At 42.4% G+C, this 20,187-nt stretch overlaps 1 protein-coding gene across 1 annotated transcript in view; it reads right to left on the bottom strand.

Moving 5' to 3' along the window:
* PFDN1 (prefoldin subunit 1) overlaps nt 1-20,187 on the bottom strand; it is a 61,823-nt gene that overhangs the window by 21,927 nt on the left and 19,709 nt on the right. Inside the window, exon 3 of the mRNA XM_065409671.1 lies at nt 10,341-10,425. Coding sequence (XP_065265743.1) covers nt 10,341-10,425 — 85 coding nt within the window. The remainder of the gene's footprint in view (nt 1-10,340; nt 10,426-20,187) is intronic.

Here is a 20,187-nt window from a genome sequence, read left to right as displayed (position 1 = left end):
TTCCTGAACTCTCCAGGCATTTGACCATTCAGATACAATGCAGATAACTCCAAATATCACATGAGGCCATTAAAGCCAAAGTATCAGAGCCTTGACTGCCAAGCCTACTACTGCTAGGAGAGGGTAGCTCCCCTAAGGGCCAGACAAGTCCAGGCTTCATCAAGCCATGGAGAGGCTCAGCTGAGAATCTTAACAACTAGGGGGGCCAGAATTCTGTCCTGGAGCCTTCCACACCACCATCATAAATAGCAGACTTTGGGGAAGTCTAGAAACAATACAAGATTTTCCCAAAGAGTTCAAACAGCCAAATCTTGTATGCAGTAATGTCATAAACCGGTACAGCCCTGTCTACATGATGGACATATTACAAACTGATGGCAGCACTAGTTCTGCTCCATTAGCATTAACAACCCTGGAGGACATGGTGCTCAAAATACCAGCAGCTCCACTACACCAGGGCTCCCAATGTTGCTCAAACTATAACTGAACTGGTGTTAGCAATGGTGGGAAACATTTGCAAGATGTCTATAATGCAGCTGGGGCCATAAGGTCAAGAAGACAGAGCTTAAGCAGACCAGCACTTATGGGCACACTTGGAGCAGTTCTTAAAAATGACAGCCTGCTTCTATGCTAAAAGAGAAAAACCACACAATCAAAATAAGATCCATCTAGATTAAAACACAGAGAGGGCAATTCTTGAGAGGATTCCCCTGACAGAAGAATAAACAGGGACACATTATTCTCTGCCGTTTATTTGAAAAAGCCCACACGCTCCAGACCACTGGCCTGCTCCATGACTCCACAATGGGATAAGCAGCTTGTCAGTGGTAATTCATGGGATTAAGTGTGGTCCAGCTCAGTAATAACGGAACACTGTTCCCTTCTGGTGGCTGTTTAGTGGCCTGTGAAATGAACTGAGGTTTCACACGAGTTTCTAGGCTTTCGACATAATTAAACTACACTCACAATTGGCACCCATGTTGACAGTCTCAGTATGGAAATCAAGGGACTGCCTAAAGCATGGAGACAGGGCTCCCTTCTCACCTCTGGAGGTGGTCCCTCAAGAGCAAAGTGGAGGTATATTGCCAGGTGGCAATATGCCTCCATTACTGCCTGGACTATACTATCCTGGTAACTTCAGTCTCCAAGCCAATTTGGCACTTTTCACCAGCACTACATTTACTATTTAATTAAAACAGCTTTGTTCTCATGGAGCATGGAGTAGCCCTGGCAAATTTCAGAGACTCCTCATCTTATTGATTAGTAGAAAGATGCTGCTGCTAGTATCTTACACCTGCAGTTAAGCCATCCTTTCATCCAAAGATCCTCGAACATAACGAACCCATACACCGATTCTGTGAGGGCTGCTTATTTTACAGAGGAGGAATATGAGGCATTGAGATATTGCTAGTTTCCCCAAGATCACAGACCATGTCCATGGCAAAGGCAGGAACAAAGCTTCTGAGTCTTGACATCCAGCCTCCCTAACTATTAGATCCCACTGCCACAGAACAACCCTTTCCTTTTATTCTACCATAAAGGAGCCTTGCAAAGTTCAACTCACCCTCTTACGCAAGGAGACTAATGGTATTTGATGGACAAGTAAAATATTAGTTTCTACATCATGATGGTAAATGGTGGGTGAACAGATCTTGAGCATGGGTTGGGACAATTTTACATGGCTTCTCAGAAGCCACATGGCAAAGCTATTGAATTAGAATGCAACCACTTGTTTATTTTCCTGTGGTTTTCCAGGATCATAGTTTTTGCTGTAGACAGACACTGAAGATTTAGCCCTACAGGAGCAGTCAGCTTTCATCCTCTTGTACATGTGCATGGAGTATTAATGTTTGGGAAATGTGAGACACACAACAATGTTCTTGTCAGCACTTTAAAAAAAGAAATCCCATTCAACAAGAATGGAAGCGGGTTGCTTTTGCCCTTTCTATGAAGGAACTAAATTCAACAAGTGGCACACACTGAAGAAAGCTGCCACAGAGCAGCCTCCCCCGTATTTGTTATTTTTAGCAATTTAGTCTGACAACGCCTGACAACTAAACATGCCGAGAATAGCGGGCGGGAGGGGGATTATCAGATACTACCAGTAAAAAAACACAGCAATAATCACTTCCTCCACGCTGAAGGAAGAATCATTTTCCATGTCTTTATAACATCACAGAGTTTGGTCTTTTTAAAATGCCACATTTAAAAACAGAATCCAACTAGCCCTACAATGGAAACGGATAACATTTCCTGAACAAAGCATTGTTCCACCCCAGCATATCATGTTTCCTTAAAAACAAGGGAAGAAAAACATTACTAGGTTTTTCTCCTAATACCGCACAAACACTGCTGAGCTAAAAAGGGCCTGTGCTCATCCTTTTAGAATGCTTTCAAAATAGATTTCACATACACAACTAATATAGTTAAACATAACAAGAGAATTGATATTATCAAGGCTGGAAAAATCCAATTGCTGCTAGGGAGTTGGAAGCTCCTCTTGTAAGTATGTGAGTACAGGTCATCAATCTCTGCAGAATTTAAGAGGTTGCGGTTCATTGATTTTTTTATTGCCTTATGGTCCCAACCTTGCAAGCACGTACACACAAGAAGTCCCATTGACTTCAGTGGGACTATGCACAAGTGTAAAGTTAAGCACCTTAAGTGTTTGCAGGATTAGCCCCTGCAACGGCAAAGATCATTTTCAAATGTTCATTGAATGTAAAGTGCCATCTTTGGGTTTGCACATAGAGGTCTAGTTCCTCTGCCACTGCTCACAGCTTTGCCATGCAATAGAGACACCTGAAATTCAATGGTTAAACAGAATCACAGCAATTTCATGATACTGCTACACAGAAAGCTAGGAGCAACATCAGATGCAGGCACTGGAACTATTCACAGGGAAGCAGGACCTACCATAACGAGGAGAGAGAAAAGTAGAATAGCAGAGACCTTTCTTCCTCTCCCTCAATCCTCGCAGCAGTAGGGAGGCTTTAGAGACCAGAGGAAAGGCAAAACAAATCTCTTCTTCCTTTCCTGCAGGTCAAGGGGTTGGAGTGAGCTTCAAGTTTAATCACCTATCCACTACCCAGGGGCAAATATCTGAGATGGATCTAGAAACCACGGTTCAAGAACAGCACCCTGGTAGAAATCCCAGCACCTTTGCTCACCCTAATTCTTGCTGTTTGTATCTAACCCTGACTAATGGGTGTTTGTGAATCTTTTTGAGCTCTGGGTACTATTCCACCATTTTTCAGCACCTTAAGACCTGCATAATTTTTCTTTATACAAGTGAATTTCAAGAGGCTGCCTGCAGTGCTCCTAAAGGTGGCTTCCAATGCAGCTGAGTCTCAAAGCCATTTGCATGCCAGCCTTGTTATTAATTCCATTTAGATTGAAGTTGGTATAAAAGTAGGCAGTTTTATTTTTGATTCAAAGACTGGCCAAAACCCTTCAAAGTAACCTGCAATTTATTATTTTGTAACTGGGTTTGTATCCATTGCTAATAAAAGCAAAAATAGGGCAAACAAGTCCTGAAAGAGAAAGTGAAGTTTTATATTGCAGGCTCAGTGTACAGTAGTTCACTATGGCAGTGCTGTAAATGTAAAAACATGCAGCTCAAGCCTCTGAAGAGCACTGAGAGAGTGATTCTCAGAAGTACTCGGCACCCAGCAGCTCCCATTGCGACACCTATGGCCAGATTTTCAAAAGAGCTCAGTAACCAATGGGCACCCAATGTACTGAAGACCTGGCCCGGCTTCCCAGGGCTGAACACTTAGGAAAATTCTGCCCTATGTCAGCAGCATACATCTCATGCAGGCCTGATAATAGCTCTGCAATACTAATGTCTCACACAACAAACTCCCAACAATGCACTGGATCAGCCCCCTTGAGGGTGGGATTTCCCAAAGCACCTAGAGGAACTAGGCACCCAACTCCCAGACTGTCAATGGTAGTTGGGCACGTGCTTTCAAAAAGCACACTCAAAATGGGAACTATTTTTAGCATGCTACCAAAAAGAGAAACACTTCCAGGATTTTATAATTAATTATTAAATGAGGCTAGGAGCACTGCCTATTAATAAGGTAGCCCAACACTCAGTCATCACAAGACCCTGTTTTCAGTTGCTTAAAAAACTTTGCAAACTTTGGACTGAAATTTTCCATGCCATGCCACAGGCTTACTTTTTTGGGGGGGTTGGGGGGGGGGGGGGAAGAGAGTGTTAAGCCAAACTAATTCAGCTATTTCCAACGTTGTTGGAAATGGGTTGAGTTGGGTATCATTCCAAGCCCTTTCTCCCACAAACACAATCAAACATGACAAACCTAGAACAATGATGTAAATATATATTTGAGAAAGTGTTAAAGTATAATTTTTAAAACATGATTTTAAATACGCAGCCCTCACAAAGTTAAATTGTGGACCTCAAATGTGGGAGGGCACAGGCAATGTCTAGGCAGTTGAGTGTGAAGACAGCGTCTTCACTGAAGCACTGGAGCTGTGCCACTGTAGTGAGGATGGGGAGGCGGTAAAGAAAGCAGCAGATATGGTGGAAGGTAAATCCAACCTTCAAAACCTATCCACATTTAATAATCTGAAGGTGGGGATTTTTAACCTCACCATGTTTCTCTCAGTCTGATATTTTCTTTAGGATGACCTAGTGGAATCACTAAGATCACGTAAGCTTCACATTCTTTCCTCTCTACATCACTGGTTGGTTTCAGGACCAGAGAAATTCTCTCCTAGCTACTCCTGTGATAAGTGATGTAACTTGGATTCAGGTGTTTCCCTGGAAATCCTCAGCTCACAGGAAGCATCAATGTAAGACTTCAACCTTTCTTATAAGGAATCCCATGGCTCTCCTGGAACAGCCAGCTTGAAAAATAGTTAATAGTGGATATGAATCTTCATTTTAAACAAACTGTAGAAGCTTCAGGGAACCTGGCCCCCATATCAATGGTTAAAAAGGAGAGAGCAATCCAACTGGCAGCCACTTTCCCTCTCCCACCAGTTACTGAGATCAGTCACTGCTTTTGTTACAGTCAATTCAGTGCCAATAACTGTTGGCCAAAGGCAGCTGTAAGCTTCAAAGGAGAGAAAACAACGATCAAGTGGACAGCTTTGAAGCTCTGCCTAAGAAGTAGAAGGTTCTAATTTACGGGGAACTCCACCCATTCTGCTTAACCCAGCAATCAAAGTTCAGAAGGTTAAGATCCATTTCCCACCAGGAACAGGAACCGATGGAGACATGCAACTAAAGCTTATAGTTGCTGAAAACTGACCACAGTTTGGCAAGACTAGCAGCCTGGGAGCCCAACACTCAGTAAACAAAGGCCTATCAACCAGATTCCATTCAGCTTTAACACTGGGGCTGCATCTAATCAGGATGTTTACAGCTGCCTTTTCAGTCCCAGAGCAGCTCCACTTGTGCGATCAATGGTGAAATGTTTAGTGTGTGTTAAAAATGCCTGTGTCCTGTCTATACTAGAGCTTACTCATCTTAAAGCACTACTATTACTAATGATGTTAGTCTGAGAGCATGTGTAATTTTGTGAGCAAGATAATAAGAGAAAGTTATGGGAGGTGTCATTTGATTCATAGAAATGTACAGAATCATAATTTCAACGTGTCCCCCTCTGCAGCGTGGTGGGAGGACTTGCTGCCCCCGGTCCCCACGCCAGGTTCTCCAGTTGGCAGAAATTTTCATAATACATCACTGGAAATGGGTTGAGTTGGGTAACATTCCAAAGCCCTTTCTCCCACAAACCTAAAACAATGATGTAGATATATATTTGAGAAAGTGTTACGGTTTTAAAAAATGATTTTTGAACACAGGCATGTCAAACACGCAGCCCTCACAAAGTTAAATTGTGGCCCTCAACTGACAGCACTGTGTTATCAGTTCATGCCCAGAACATATCTGATTAATTTATTTTAATGTTACAAATTACTGTAATGGAAGGAGTGCTTCAAATTGATTTGTCATCATCAGCAAAAAAGAAAAGGTTCAGTGGTACTGATTATTAGCTTGGTTTATTATGACAAAAGAGTTGTAATGAGGCACTGGTTAAGACATCAGCATGCAGCCAGAAATTACTGGAATCCATCCGCAAACAGTACACAGGTAGTTACGTAATGATGTTATATAATGTATATTTAATTACAATCCCAAAGTAATTTATTACAAAATCCTTCTTTTTACTTTGGTCTTGATCATATTTAGAAGTCTATGGGGAGATGAAGAATACCAAATAGTAGCTGAATCTTTAGAGAATACCCCTGCAGAGTACCTGGTTAAATAGTGGCAACTTGCATGCTATAAGAAGCACACCCAAAAAATGAATTTGGCAAGGTTGGAGGGGAAGTACATTGAGCATTAAAAAAAAGTCAAAGATTTTGGGACAGGTGCCAACTGTGGGTGAGACTTGCCTTATACTAGTTCTCCTGGCATGCATTTAGAGAAGAACACCTGCTTCTTCTGCGGTAAGCTGGAAGCCCAAAGGCATCCATTAAGTAGAGTTTCAACACACACAAAACTGTATGAAGCAGTCACTCTTAGTGAGAATGCTGCTCTTTCCTTGACAACCCCAGAACTCTAGCAAATTTCAAATGAAACATTAAGTGTGCTTAGTATGATTTTCCCAGAAGTAACCAAGCACCATTTAAACTCATTAGGTTCTGTTAAATACCAAGAAGGAGCAATTTTAAAGCTACAGGTGAGCTTACTTGCACTGGCTACCCATTCATGAATCAGAGCTCATTAATATTATGATAAAAGCAGTCTTCAGTGATGAGATAGCTAAAGATGTCACTCAAATGGATACTCTGGGTCATGATTTGTATGAAGCCTTCAAAACCCAAAGAATTATCCAAGGCTCTGTCAATCTATGGGATCCCATTAAGAAAAAAAGACTAATGGTGTGCTCAAATGCAAAGAGGGAAGTCAGAGTGAAGGTGGCAGAGACTATTACAAAGCTAACTGCAGACAGGTTGTTGCTCATCTACTGGTCAAGTCCAGATCTCAGCATCATGATGATCTATGTGAGACTTTGGGTCTATGTGAGTTCTCCACGATCAATGTTCGTATATGATGGAACAACCCATATGTGCAAGACAAAAAACAAACTAATGTACATCTTCCATGGTCTTCCTATGCCAGCACCTACTGACAACATGACCGATACCTTATGACAGCAGAGGCCTTTCAGGATATCAATCATAGATGGTATGGCTAAAGTACAAGCTGTCGACAAACTAGAAACTGTTAACACTTGCCAAGATTTGGCTGAACACTTCATCATTAGGGTACAGAGAAAATACTGGATCTATGACGGAATCCATCTCGTGCTTGACAAGTATTCAGGGGAAATCAATTAAAAATATTACCAGAAAGAAAAGACTCCATTGTACGGCACTTGTGAAATATAAAATCACTGACTCCACGAACATCCCCAGTGCCACAGTGAAGAAGTTACTGTCTCATACTCACATGAAGGATGAGTTAACCGCATACCTTGCAGGAAAAACACTCCATCATGTGAATAATTACTCGAAGAATTTCATTGGTGTATAACATAATGAAGCTGCTGCCTCACAGTGGTCAGTGGAGTTTCTTCATAGTTCTCATGAGGAAGCTGACTCTAAAATTATCTTGCATGCCAGCAACGTCACAGAGAAAGGTGCTACTAAATTCCAGATTTTTGCACAAGACACAGATGTTCTAGTGCTCTTTGTGAAACGCTACCCAAGACTTCCACCAGATGTTGTTTTTGTGCCTGCTGCTGGGGTACAGAATCACTGTAATACCTCAGAGATTTGTTCCTATCACTTGGACCATTAAAAACCACACAAAGCCAGCTTGAAAGACCAAATTATCTTACTGGAAGGCATTTTATTCAACCTCCGAAGAGCATGAACTTGCCCTGAAGGTGCTCAGAACAGCTGAGACAGTCACTGAGGAAGTCGTAAATGCACTGGAGGTGTTCCTATGCCCAGTTTACCATTTGAAGATCAACATTACAACACTTGCAAAGGTATGCAGGTGCATGTTTTCCAAGATGCAAACGGAGAAAAATTGCCACCACCAAGGGATGCATTTTTACCTGCTATCAAGAGGACAAATTATCAAGCAATGGAATGGCTTCAGGTTCAGAAAGTGTATTCAAAACAACCCTTTAATAACTGTTGAGGCAGCATGGGGACTCGTGAACATCACTGACATTGGGTTTCATCACTGACTGTCCCAGCCATGAGGTCAACTCAAGCACCTCGGCTCAGAAATGACAGCTGTAATTTGCAAGTGCATCTTTCACATTATTCATGGAGAGAGAATTTTCTATAAATACAGTGTTAATGTTTTTCTCCAGAGCATAGGACAGCACTGTCCAGCTACACTGCCGTGGACTTCACAACCAAATAGGCACAGTCCCAGCTTGATCAGACCTGACAACCCACACTTGCTAATGTCCAAAATGTAGTTAAAATGTTATCTTGCCTCATATCATTAGCACAGCTGCCCCCATAGACATATCTGTTCTCTCCTTTCCAATGAAAACTGAGACAGTTAAAAACAGATTTTCAAAGATTAGGATATCTCCCTCACTGTGGATCCTATTTTTATTGGGATACTACTATAACAAAAACATATCCCCACATTAAAAAGTTTGTCATGGTGCCGACACACTCCAACTACAGATATGTGCATTACTTTTCAAAAATACTATAGTTAAAATACCACAAATGTGAATGGTAGATACCAAGGAAATGCAAGCTTAAGGTTGTCCTATTCAAACACAACACCCAAAACTACTTTAAATCTGCCCCATCCTATCATCTGTTCTTTGAATAAAAACACTTTTCACCACATTAAATCCTCAGTCTTTAAAATGAAAAACACTTAAAAATGGCACATTCTTACTCTTCAGATCTGCTCCCTATATCTATTCAGAATCATATCGAAGTACTTTATAGAACAAAATACAAGAACCTGATTTTCAAAAGTAATGAACACAAGCCACTTTCGTTGTGTTTAATGGGAGTTGGGGTTGCTCAGCATCTCTGAAAATCAGGCCATGCATTTAAGACTTTTTTTTTTTTTTAACACCTTTTAGTGCTATATAAGGCAGAATAGAATCTAACACATGCATCATATCTCCCACTTTATCAGCAGAACTGTTAACTAAGTTCTGACTGCAGATTATTTACTGCTAGAGATGCAAAAGACAGAAGCCATCTTGTCTTTCTGACTGTAGGTTGGGCTTTCAGGGCACACAGAAGAAAAGCACCTTTCTATTTACCAACTGAGCAGATTTGATCTGGAGTAACTGAGTAAATATAGAACTCCACAGTGCCACTTTTATAGACTCATAGACTTTAAGGTCAGAAGGGACCATTATGATCATCTAGGCTGACCACCTGCACTACGCAGGCCACAGAATCTCACCCACCCACTCCTGTAACAAACCCCTAACCTATGCCTGAGTTACTGAAGTCCTCTAATCGTGGTTTAAAGACCTCAAAGTGCAGAGAATCCTCCAGCAAGTGACCCGTGCCCCACTTTGAGCACTTCACATCACTATTCATTGTGCGCGTACACACACACACTTATTTGCCTGCTCTGCCTTCCCTATTGTTAATTCCATCTCCAAAGCTCACATTAACATATCTGACTGTTTGGTCAACTCATCATTTGCTTCCCCTAAACACATTCCTAGAGGGTATTTTTGTTGTGGTTTTTTTGTTTGTTTGTTTGTTTTTAAGTTCTTTGCTCAAGATACTAAGGGGCAGGGTTTCACATTATTCACACATTAGGGACATTTATAAAAAGACATAATGGTAGCACTTTTGGTGCATTTCTATTTGTGCCCCTCTGAAGAATTAAATGTAATGAGCAGAGCAAGCGAACCTGGCTTGTATCCCCTGGACGTTGGTCAAGATTAAATGGATCCAAAGCCCCATTTCAGCAGTTTGAACTTGCAAAAGGACATTAACTGAAATTATTGTGCATTTCCTATATATTTCTGTATCTCTCAAATACTCAAATTAGGTAATATGTCTAAATCATATTCATTACTTCTAGACTAGATAGGTATTTTCCTATCAGGAGGGTCAGCAGGATATGCATTGCTAATATTACTACCATGACAGCTGCTGCATTCTACCCAAGAGATAGCAATGTTTCAGCTGTGGATAGGAGTTCTAGTGTTGTAAGATCCTTTAGGATGAAAAGCGCTATATAAATATACTATATATGTAAGGGATGCAACAAAGACTATCACGTTGATTTTTTTTTTTTTTTAAGGTCCTACTTTCAATATCACCTTCATTCACCTAAAACTTACCTCAAGTTCTTTAATTTTCTCTTCTGCTATTTTCTGTTTTTCTAAGAGTTGGTTGTGAATTACTCCCTTGGACTGAAGGATAAACCTACAAGTGACAAAAAAAAAAGAGAAGTCAGGCAGATTTACTATGGTTGCAGAGAGCTAAACTACATCAACCAAATGCTACTCACTCTCATCCTGTGCTCTGTAAGGAGAGACTGCAGAGAGATTCATTTACAGCACAATAAAAGATAATGGAATTGATCAGTCAATGGGCTGAAAAAAAATCAGCTGCATAATGGAGGTGATCATCTAGTGAAAGTGGCCCAGACTTCACTCAATTCAAGACAAACTAAACACTTAAAATGGAGTAAAGGTGGACGCCAACCTTTTCTGCCCCACGTGCTGTTACCAGCCTTCTGGATGGTCTTAACATTTAGAGAAGACACTGTACTTGCACAGCTTGCAGATGAAATACTGAAGATTTGAACCACAGAACATGTTACATAACTGTTCACGCACATTAATGGGTTATACTTTGGCACCACGCTAACCTTTAGGTTTCCATGCAAGTCCTATAATTTCATTATCTCAGTTTAAGAGTTTGGATACAGAGATGCACTAGATCTGTATTTCATGGCACTTGGATATTTCATGGCACATGGAATCTTTGCAAGCAAAGGGAAAAGACTATCTTCAGTAGGCTATGTATCTAATCAAGAATCATTAAAGGACGACTTCTTTCACGGATTGTTTATGCCTGGAGTCTGACTGACCTCTATGGTTAAGATTAGATCTGGCAAAAACTCAGAATTTCCATTCTGTGTGAAATTCTGCCATTTCAAAAAAGTTTTCATTCCGATACAGAACAAAAACTTGAAATTTCAGTTTCCCACAGAAAAGAAATTCTGAGATTTTTTCATTAAAAATTATATATATATAAAAAAATTATATATATATATAAATTATATATATATATAAAAAAAACCACATTTCAGTTCCATTTTTCTAAATGAAATGGAGTAGTTGGCTGCCCCCACCTCCCAGCTGCCTTCCATTCCTGGGGATGCCCTGGGATTCAGGTGAGCTCCCCACCACAGAGCAGGGATCCTAAAACCCTGAGAGCCATGGCTCCAGCCAGAGCCTGATCTCAGGGCAGTCCACATGGCAAGGTTGCCCATGAGCCATAGACCCTGGAAGCCCTGAGGTCCCTGGCCTCATAACAGTTGCCATAGAGGGGCTGCCCCGGAGGAACCCTACCTGTGTTTTGTCAGAAGTTCATTGAACCCAAGATATTTCTGGAAAATATTTCGGGTTCAATGAATTGGCATATTCCAATTAACCTTGTCCCCGACCAGCTCTAGTTAATATTAATTAATATTTTGTATGGTCACAGAAGACATGAACCTGCATAATGGCTGGGATAAGGCAAACCCTGGTTGTTCTCTCTATGGAGACAGATTTATGCTTGTTTGGGTGCCCTTAACCGTGTTTTAAGAGTTTCCATTGTTTAAGGTTTGTTTATTTGTTTAAAGTGAACTTTGAATTCCAATGCTTTCTAAAGTTCCATTTTGTTGCATTCATATTTTTTTAAACTGAATCTGCAGTCACGAGTGTCTATTTCTTCCTTTTTTCCATTTGCAATCAAATTATGAAGATAAGTTTCTTATGAATTACAGATGAAAGTAACAGCAAGCTTCTACAGCCATCATAAGAAAGCTGCCCCCAAACTGCTCAGAGCAGTGTTCTGAGTAATCACACGGCTCAAGGCTACTCTCAGAATATGACAGACAGCTTGCAAAGAGGTAAAGGCTAACTGAGTTCAAGTAAATTTTAGGAACCTTACATAGCTTTCTTCATCCCCTCTCACACACAAGGAATGCACAAGCAACGGATTAGCCTCTTCCCTACTTAGAAAGTCACCCAGAAGGATTAAAAGGAGCCTCCATAGCTCATACCATTGTGTTCAAGGTCTCTCACAGGGCTAACTAGTGTCTAGGACCATGTCTTCATGCCAGGTGACAAGTGATCATGTTGAACAGCTAAAAGGAATAGCTTTAGACTGGGCAGTGCCAGACTACATGCCTCTTCTGCACAAAAGTTTGAATTCAATGTGTGGCATAATCTCCCATGACAAATGGATATTATTAACACGTTTATTCAGGGCCTGGAAGATGAACAGAACTGAAACAAACAGAAATGAGGATCCTCCTGCACAACTTGAAAAACGTACCCAACACTAGCTGAGGATTAAGCCAGGGTGAACAATACCTGGTGCCATCACAGCCCTGCAATTTATAGCAACAGAAGAGTTGGGTATTGCATTTAATTTTAACATGTTGCCAATTCATGCTCTCCTTAATGTGTTTTCAATCACACTTTACAATGCTTTCCTTGATTTTGTTACACTTTTTTTTCCTTCCTGGCTTCACTCCACTTTCTCCCTTTTATAATTCACTTGGTAGCTCTTCTTATGTAGTTTTCAACCTCTCTCCTCACTTTGTCCCTTTTCTCTCCACTCATTTTGTGCGATGCTTCTCCCTGGTATCATTTTTGCTCCCCAAAAATTCCTTTTTAATTTCATATTTCTCTTTTTATCTAATGCATCCTCTCAATTTCTCCCTCTCTCCACCTACCAGCCTCAACCCCTCCCCCACCTGCTCAGACACTGGTAACATTTTCAGGCCCTAACACTCAATAGCCAGGTGACTAAACTAAAAGGAAGGTTCTGTCTGTCTGGGTGCAGTGTCCCCGTGAGAAGCCACAGCCACCTGTGCACCCTCAGGGAAAGGGAAGGGCACTGCATTTGCATCAGGTGCAGCCCTGGATCTTAAGAAGGGCTCCATTTCTCATAGCCTCCAGCTATCAGGTTTTGATAAATCTGAAGCTCTCACACACGTCCTTTGGACAGTTGGAAGAGAGAGGGAGCATTCCCCCTGCTTCTTTGAGGCAGGCATTCTTTTTGTTCTGTGTTTGTACAGCACCTAACACAGCAAGATCTTCGTCCATGCAGCTCCTAGGCACTACTGCAATACATATAAATCATTCCTCTCTCACACCCAAGAGCATCGTGGCTACTGTAAGGGTGATGGTGGTGGTGTGTTAGGGGGAGAGGTGGCTCCAATTCCCTAAATTTGGGGGGGAAGAGGAGGGGAGGGTGGACCATAACTGTGAACAGCTCCAGTAACTGCTCATTTGCTGTACATAGCTTTCCAAAGCTGGAGTAGTTCAAGCTGACCATCTTCTCTGTTTCACTGCTGCCCACTATGTTCTAAATATGGAACATTAAAACGGACAAGATTTTGGTCAATTTTCACTGCGCTGCAACTTGGGAAATCTCTGAAGTTGTCCATGCAGACTTAGGAAAACTACACAGCATCAGTTTACAATTGGTTCACTCTGGAAGATCTTTGCAACTCTAAGGACTAGAGGATTTTTTTGTTTGTTTTTAAACGAAAACTTAGACTCTGCAGCTGTCAACACCATTCAACTGAGAAAATAACCTCCCTGGTGCCTTTCCTCAAACAAAAGCTTAAGAACGTACATTGATAGCAGGCAGAGCAAAATTTTCAAACTGAAATCTTAAAGCTCGAAAATCACATCCACATGTATCCACCTAAATGGCCTGACTTTCAGAGGTACCAAACCCTCAAACAACTGGGTCACTGATGATGTAGGTGCCTAACTTGGGGCATTCAACTTCAAAAATGTTGGCCAAAGTTTTCACTCAATTGAGGAAAAGTGTACCATTTATCAGAGCCACCAAAGAAAACAAGGAGGCCTACTCCATGCAGTTATAGAAGGAGCATTAGAGTAATTTACCAATTAGTAAATTAGTAATTTTGGCTCAGATTTTGAAATTTCAATTAACCCAGCTAAACACTTAGCTAGAATGTTCGTTGTTGAGTAGGAGAGAAATTAAGCACTAATGTTTTTGTGCAGTACCTACAGTAGCGGGTTACATCGAATTGTATTGCTGAGATACATATGGGGATTACATTTCTTGACATTCTAAGCAATGTCAAAGAAACCTAGAAAGTACGGACAGATGCTTTCTTTAGTGTGTATACAAAAGAAATATTCTAAACATGTTTATTCAGTGCAGAGTATATGACGAAACTGGTGATAGCTGGTGATACTGCAGGGACTAGAATATTTAGAGTGTTTCATTTTCACCTAGCATACAATATAATGCTTTAGGGTGTTTAAAAAGCATGGGGCAGATTCTCAGCTGGTGTAATTTAAATTAATGGACCTATGACAGTATATAAATGACAGAAAAACAAAGCCAGCAGAGCTCAGTTGCCTCCTTCGGAAGTGTGAAGTTGAACTTGTGAGATTAACCTGACTGATATGAGCTAGACAGGGTAAGAAGGCACTGAGCAAGATTCCACCACACCCACCTCTAGTTTCCTCAAGTGAAGTTCCGCCACTCAAGAGTTATTAATTTGAATTGCAATGACTGGTATGTGCCAATGTGTGAATGTTGCTGTACAAGACAAACAACATGGCAACCTCTGCTCCAGAAAGCTTTTTACTGAGACATGGATCCGTTAGGAACTGGGATGAGGCCAAATTCACTTCACGTGCTTCTTTCTTCAGAAGCAAAGCTTTCTGCTCCTGATTATTCATAGAACCTTCAGAGTAAAAACCAATACACTCTGCAGCCAAAAAGCATGAAACAACCACTCAGAAAGAGTTGTGAATTTCCCCTTTTCACCTTAATTAGCTGTTAATTTTAAAGCCTAATAACTTTCACAACTACTCCTCATACAAGAAATATCCATCTCTCATGTAGTAGGATAGATTCATCAAGTAGTGATGTTCCATTCATTTAAAAGGACAGTCCGTTAAAAATAAGGTTGCAAGTTTTTAATAGAAAAACAGCTAAATGTTCTTTTGATGATTTGCATACATAAGACTTCCTAAGGTCCTTAAAAACAGGTAAAAATGAGAAGTAGGAAGTCTGCTAGACTATATTAGGCTCTTCTGGTGCCATGTGTGAGATTCTGTGGATTGTTCAACAAAAACTGGGCTGCCAGCAGCACAAGCAGCTCTTTATTACGGTGAGTATTTCTGAGAGAGCGTATGAGTCTGACTCCTCATGACTGTTGGCTCTAAAGGCATAAAATGTATTGGAGGAGCAAAAAAGTAACAGTATTACCAAGCACAAGCAGAAAGAAAAAACATCCCAGAAAATCTTTCAAAAATTCCCCCACTGATTTCTATTTTCCTCCCAATAACCCTCTGCTAATCCCAAAGCAGGATTTTTGTTTCTTTAAAACAGGGTGGAGGCTATACATTCCCCTTAGGAACCCAGCTGTTTGTTTCCTTCAGAGAGTTTCCCCCATTTCCAGATGTGAGATTTCTAGCATGTCTTTCCATTATTTAAATCTGTACAAATTATTTTATGCCCCTACCACTCCAACATGGTCTTCAGGATCCAGCTACTCATCAGTAAAAATTTTATTAAGATGTTAAAAAAAAAAGTAAACAGAGTTTGAGCATAGAAGTTTCTGGTTATCAGGGAATAACGTACAGATTATCAAGGGTGCAAAGTTTGGTTTAAGATCAGGTGGCATAAGGAATACATAATCTGCAATATTCCCGATTGGGGGTAAAAGGTTGATGGGTCAAAGTACAGGCATTGAGATATGAGGGTATGAAGTTCATAGAGTGGCTATGTTCAGGTATAAACTCTGCAGGCCCCTTTGTATCACTCTCACATACAGGCAAACATACCCACATACTGATGTTCACACTGAATATTTAATTCCATAACCCACAGTTTGTTTGTGCCAGGATCTACTATTTGACTTACCAAACAGTATTACATTTTAAAATATTTAAACTGGTACTAATGCGGAGAGTGGAGTAGATGACCCATCTGAGGGAAGGGAGCCGAAGGAGACTCCACCGATTGGAAGGCAAAAGATGCACTGTCCTAGGGATGGGGGTTCCACGACCATCACTCCCAAGAGGAGGAGGAGGGTGGTGGTGGTCGGGGATTCCCTCCTCAGGGGGACAGAGTCATCTATCTGCCGCCCCGACCGGGAAAACCAGAGAGGTCTGCTGCTTGCCAGGAGCTAGGATACACGATGTGACGGAGACACTGCCGAGACTCATCAAGCCCTCGGATCACTACCCCTTCCTGCTTCTCCACGTGGGCACCAATGATACTGCCAAGAATGACCTTGAGCGGATCACTGCAGACTACGTGGCTCTGGGAAGAAGGATAAAGGAGTTTGAGGCGCAAGTGGTGTTCTCGTCCATCCTCCCTGTGCAAGGAAAAGGCCTGGGTAGAGACAGTCGAATCGTGGAAGTCAACGAATGGCTACGCAGGTGGTGTCGGAGAGAAGGCTTTGGATTCTTCGACCATGGGATGGTGTTCCAAGAAGGAGGAGTGCTGGGCAGGGACGGGCTCCACCTAACGAAGAGAGGGAAGAGCATCTTCGCCAGCAGGCTGGCTAACCTAGTGAGGAGGGCTTTAAACTAGGTTCACCGGGGGAAGGAGACCAAAGCCCTGAGGTAAGTGGGGAAATGGGATCCTGGGAGGAAGCACAAGCAGGAGAGCGCAAGAGGGGAGGACTCCTGTCTCATACTGAGAAAGAGGGACGATCAATGAGTTATCTTAAGTGCCTATACACAAATGCAAGAAGCCTGGGAAACAAGCAGGGAGAACTGGAAGTCCTGGCACAGTCAGGGAACTATGATGCGATTGGAATAACAGAGACTTGGTGGGATAACTCACATGACTGGAGTACTATCATGGATGGATATAAACTGTTCAGGAAGGACAGGCAGGGCAGAAAAGGTGGGGGAGTTGTGTTGTATGTAAGGCCTTGTCTACACCCAGCCGCTAGTTCGGCGGCTGGGAATCGAAGTTCCGGGTTCGATTTATCGCGTCTGGTCTGGACGCGATAAATCGATCCCGGAAGCGCTCGCCGTCGACTGCGGTACTCCAGCTCGGCGAGAGGAGTACCACGGAGTCGACGGGGAGCCTGCCTGCCGCGTGTGGACCGCGTCTGAACCGCGGTAAGTTCGAACTAAGGTATGTCGACTTCAGCTACGTTATTCACGTAGCTGAAGTTGCGTACCTTAGTTCGAAGTTGGGGGTTAGTGTAGACCAGGCCTTAGAGAGGAGTATGACTGCTCAGAGCTCCGGTATGAAACTGCAGAAAAACCTGAGTGTCTCTGGATAAAGTTGAGAAGTGTGAGCAACAAGGGTGATTTCGTGGTCGGAGTCTGCTATAGACCACCAGACCAGGGGGATGAGGTGGACGAGGCTTTCTTCTGGCAACTAGCAGAAGTTGCTAGATCGCAGGCCCTGGTTCTCATGGGAGACTTTAATCACCCTGATATCTGCTGGGAGAGCAATACAGCGGTGCACAGACAATCCAGGAAGTTTTTGGAAAGTGTAGGGGACAATTTCCTGGTGCAAGTGCTGGAGGAACCAACTAGGGGCAGAGCTTTTCTTGACCTGCTGCTCACAAACAGGGAAGAATTAGTAGGGGAAGCAAAAGTGGATGGGAACCTGGGAGGCAGTGACCATGAGATGGTCGAGTTCAGGATCCTGACACAAGGAAGAAAGGAGAGCAGCAGAATACGGACCCTGGACTTCAGAAAAGCAGACTTTGACTCCCTCAGGGAACAGATGGGCAGGATCCCCTGGGAGAATAACATGAAGGGCAAAGGGGTCCAGGAGAGCTGGCTGTATTTTAAAGAATCCTTATTGCGGTTGCAGGAACAAACCATCCTGATGTGTAGAAAGAATAGTAAATATGGCAGGCGACCAGCTTGGCTAAACAGTGAAATCCTTGCTGATCTTAAACGCAAAAAAGAAGCTTACAAGAAGTGGAAGATTGGACAAATGACCAGGGAGGAGTATAAAAATATTGCTCAGGCATGCAGGAGTGAAATCAGGAAGGCCAAATCACACTTGGAGTTGCAGCTAGCAAGAGATGTTAAGAGTAACAAGAAGGGTTTCTTCAGGTATGTTAGCAACAAGAAGAAAGTCGAGGAAAGTGTGGGACCCTTACTGAATGAGGGAGGCAACCTACTGACTGAGGATGTGGAAAAAGCTAATGTACTCAATGATTTTTTTTGCCTCTGTCTTCACGAACAAGGTCAGCTCCCAGACTACTGCACTGAGCAGCACAGTATGGGGAGAAGGTGACCAGCCCTCTGTGGAGAAAGAAGTGGTTCGGGACTATTTAGAAAAACTGGACGTGCACAAGTCCATGGGGCCGGATGCGCTGCATCCGAGGGTGCTAAAGGAGTTGGCGGATGAGATTGCAGAGCCATTAGCCATTATTTTTGAAAACTCATGGCGATCGGGGGAGGTCCCGGATGACTGGAAAAAGGCTAATGTAGTGCCCATCTACAAGGAGGAGGATCCGGGGAACTACAGGCCAGTCAGCCTCACCTCAGTCCCTGGAAAAATCATGGAGCAGGTCCTCAAGGAATCAATTATGAAACACGTAGAGGAGAGGAAAGTTATCAGGAACAGTCAGCATGGATTCACCAAGGGCAAGTCGTGCCTGACTAACCTAATTGCCTTCTATGATGAGATAACTGGCTCTGTGGATGAGGGGAAAGCAGTGGATGTGTTATTCCTTGACTTTAGCAAAGCTTTTGATACGGTCTCCCACAGTATTCTTGCTGCCAAGTTAAAGAAGTATGGGCTGGATGAATGGACTGTAAGGTGGATAGAAAGCTGGCTAGATCGTCGGGCTCAATGGGTCGTGATCAATGGCTCCATGTCTTCCCCTTTATTCAACATTGGTGAGGCCTCATCTGGAATACTGTGTCCAGTTTTGGGCCCCACACTACAAGAAGGATGTGGAAAAATTGGAAAGAGTCCAGCGGAGGGCAACAAAAATGATTAGGGGTCTGGAGCACATGACTTATGAGGAGAGGCTGAGGGAACTGGGATTGTTTAGTCTCCAGAAGAGAAGAATGAGGGGGGATTTGATAGCTGCTTTCAACTACCTGAGGGGGGGTTCCAAAAAGGATGGAGCTCGGCTGTTCTCAGTGGTGGCAGATGACAGAACAAGGAGCAATGGTCTCAAGTTGCAGTGGGGGAGGTCTAGGTTGGATATTAGGAAAAACTTTTTCACTAGGAGGGTGGTGAAGCACTGGAATGCGTTACCTAGGGAGGTGGTGGAGTCTCCTTCTTTGGAGGTTTTTAAGGCCCGGCTTGACAAAGCCCTGGCTGGGATGATTTAGTTGGGAATTGGTCCTGCTTTGAGCAGGGGGTTGGACTAGATGACCTCCTGAGGTCCCTTCCAACCCTGATATTCTATGATTCTATGTTGCTGGATGAGTTTATGGGGATACTTGTTCACAAATCAATGCAGAGTGTACATTTTATGGCACACAAGTTATGCTGGACTGTGGTGACACCTGTATGTAAGTTTGCCTAACACTTTCCATTAGGAGCCCCTGATTTCAGTTATTTATAATTTTGCCAATCTTTAACCATTCAGGCTGAAATTTTTCATGCCTCAGGCAGAATTTTTTTTATTATTTTTATTTTAAATTCAGTAGAAATGATTCAAGCTATTTCTGGGAATGAGATAAGGGAGGAAATAAGTAGTTTTGCTAATGTTAAAAGTATTTTCTACCAGCTCTGGTGCCTCCCAGGTTTGGAGTAGGAACATGAAAATTGTCAGATGGATTATCCTGGCGTCAGAGAGATGCCTTTTGCTGTCCAAATGAGAACCCATCCATATTTGGCCAAATTATAAACATCAAAAAATTACCATTTGCACATGCTCAGTAGAACTTGTTAGAGGTTTGTGGCTACAATCTCTGAACATTCTATCCACACTGAGCAGAACTCCAGCCCTGCATAACTTCCTACATC

Source organism: Emys orbicularis, chromosome 8, assembly GCF_028017835.1.
Source record: "Emys orbicularis isolate rEmyOrb1 chromosome 8, rEmyOrb1.hap1, whole genome shotgun sequence".
Taxonomy (NCBI): domain Eukaryota; kingdom Metazoa; phylum Chordata; order Testudines; family Emydidae; genus Emys; species Emys orbicularis.
Note: the sequence above shows the minus strand (reverse complement) of the source record. Positions and strands in the feature narration are given on the sequence as shown.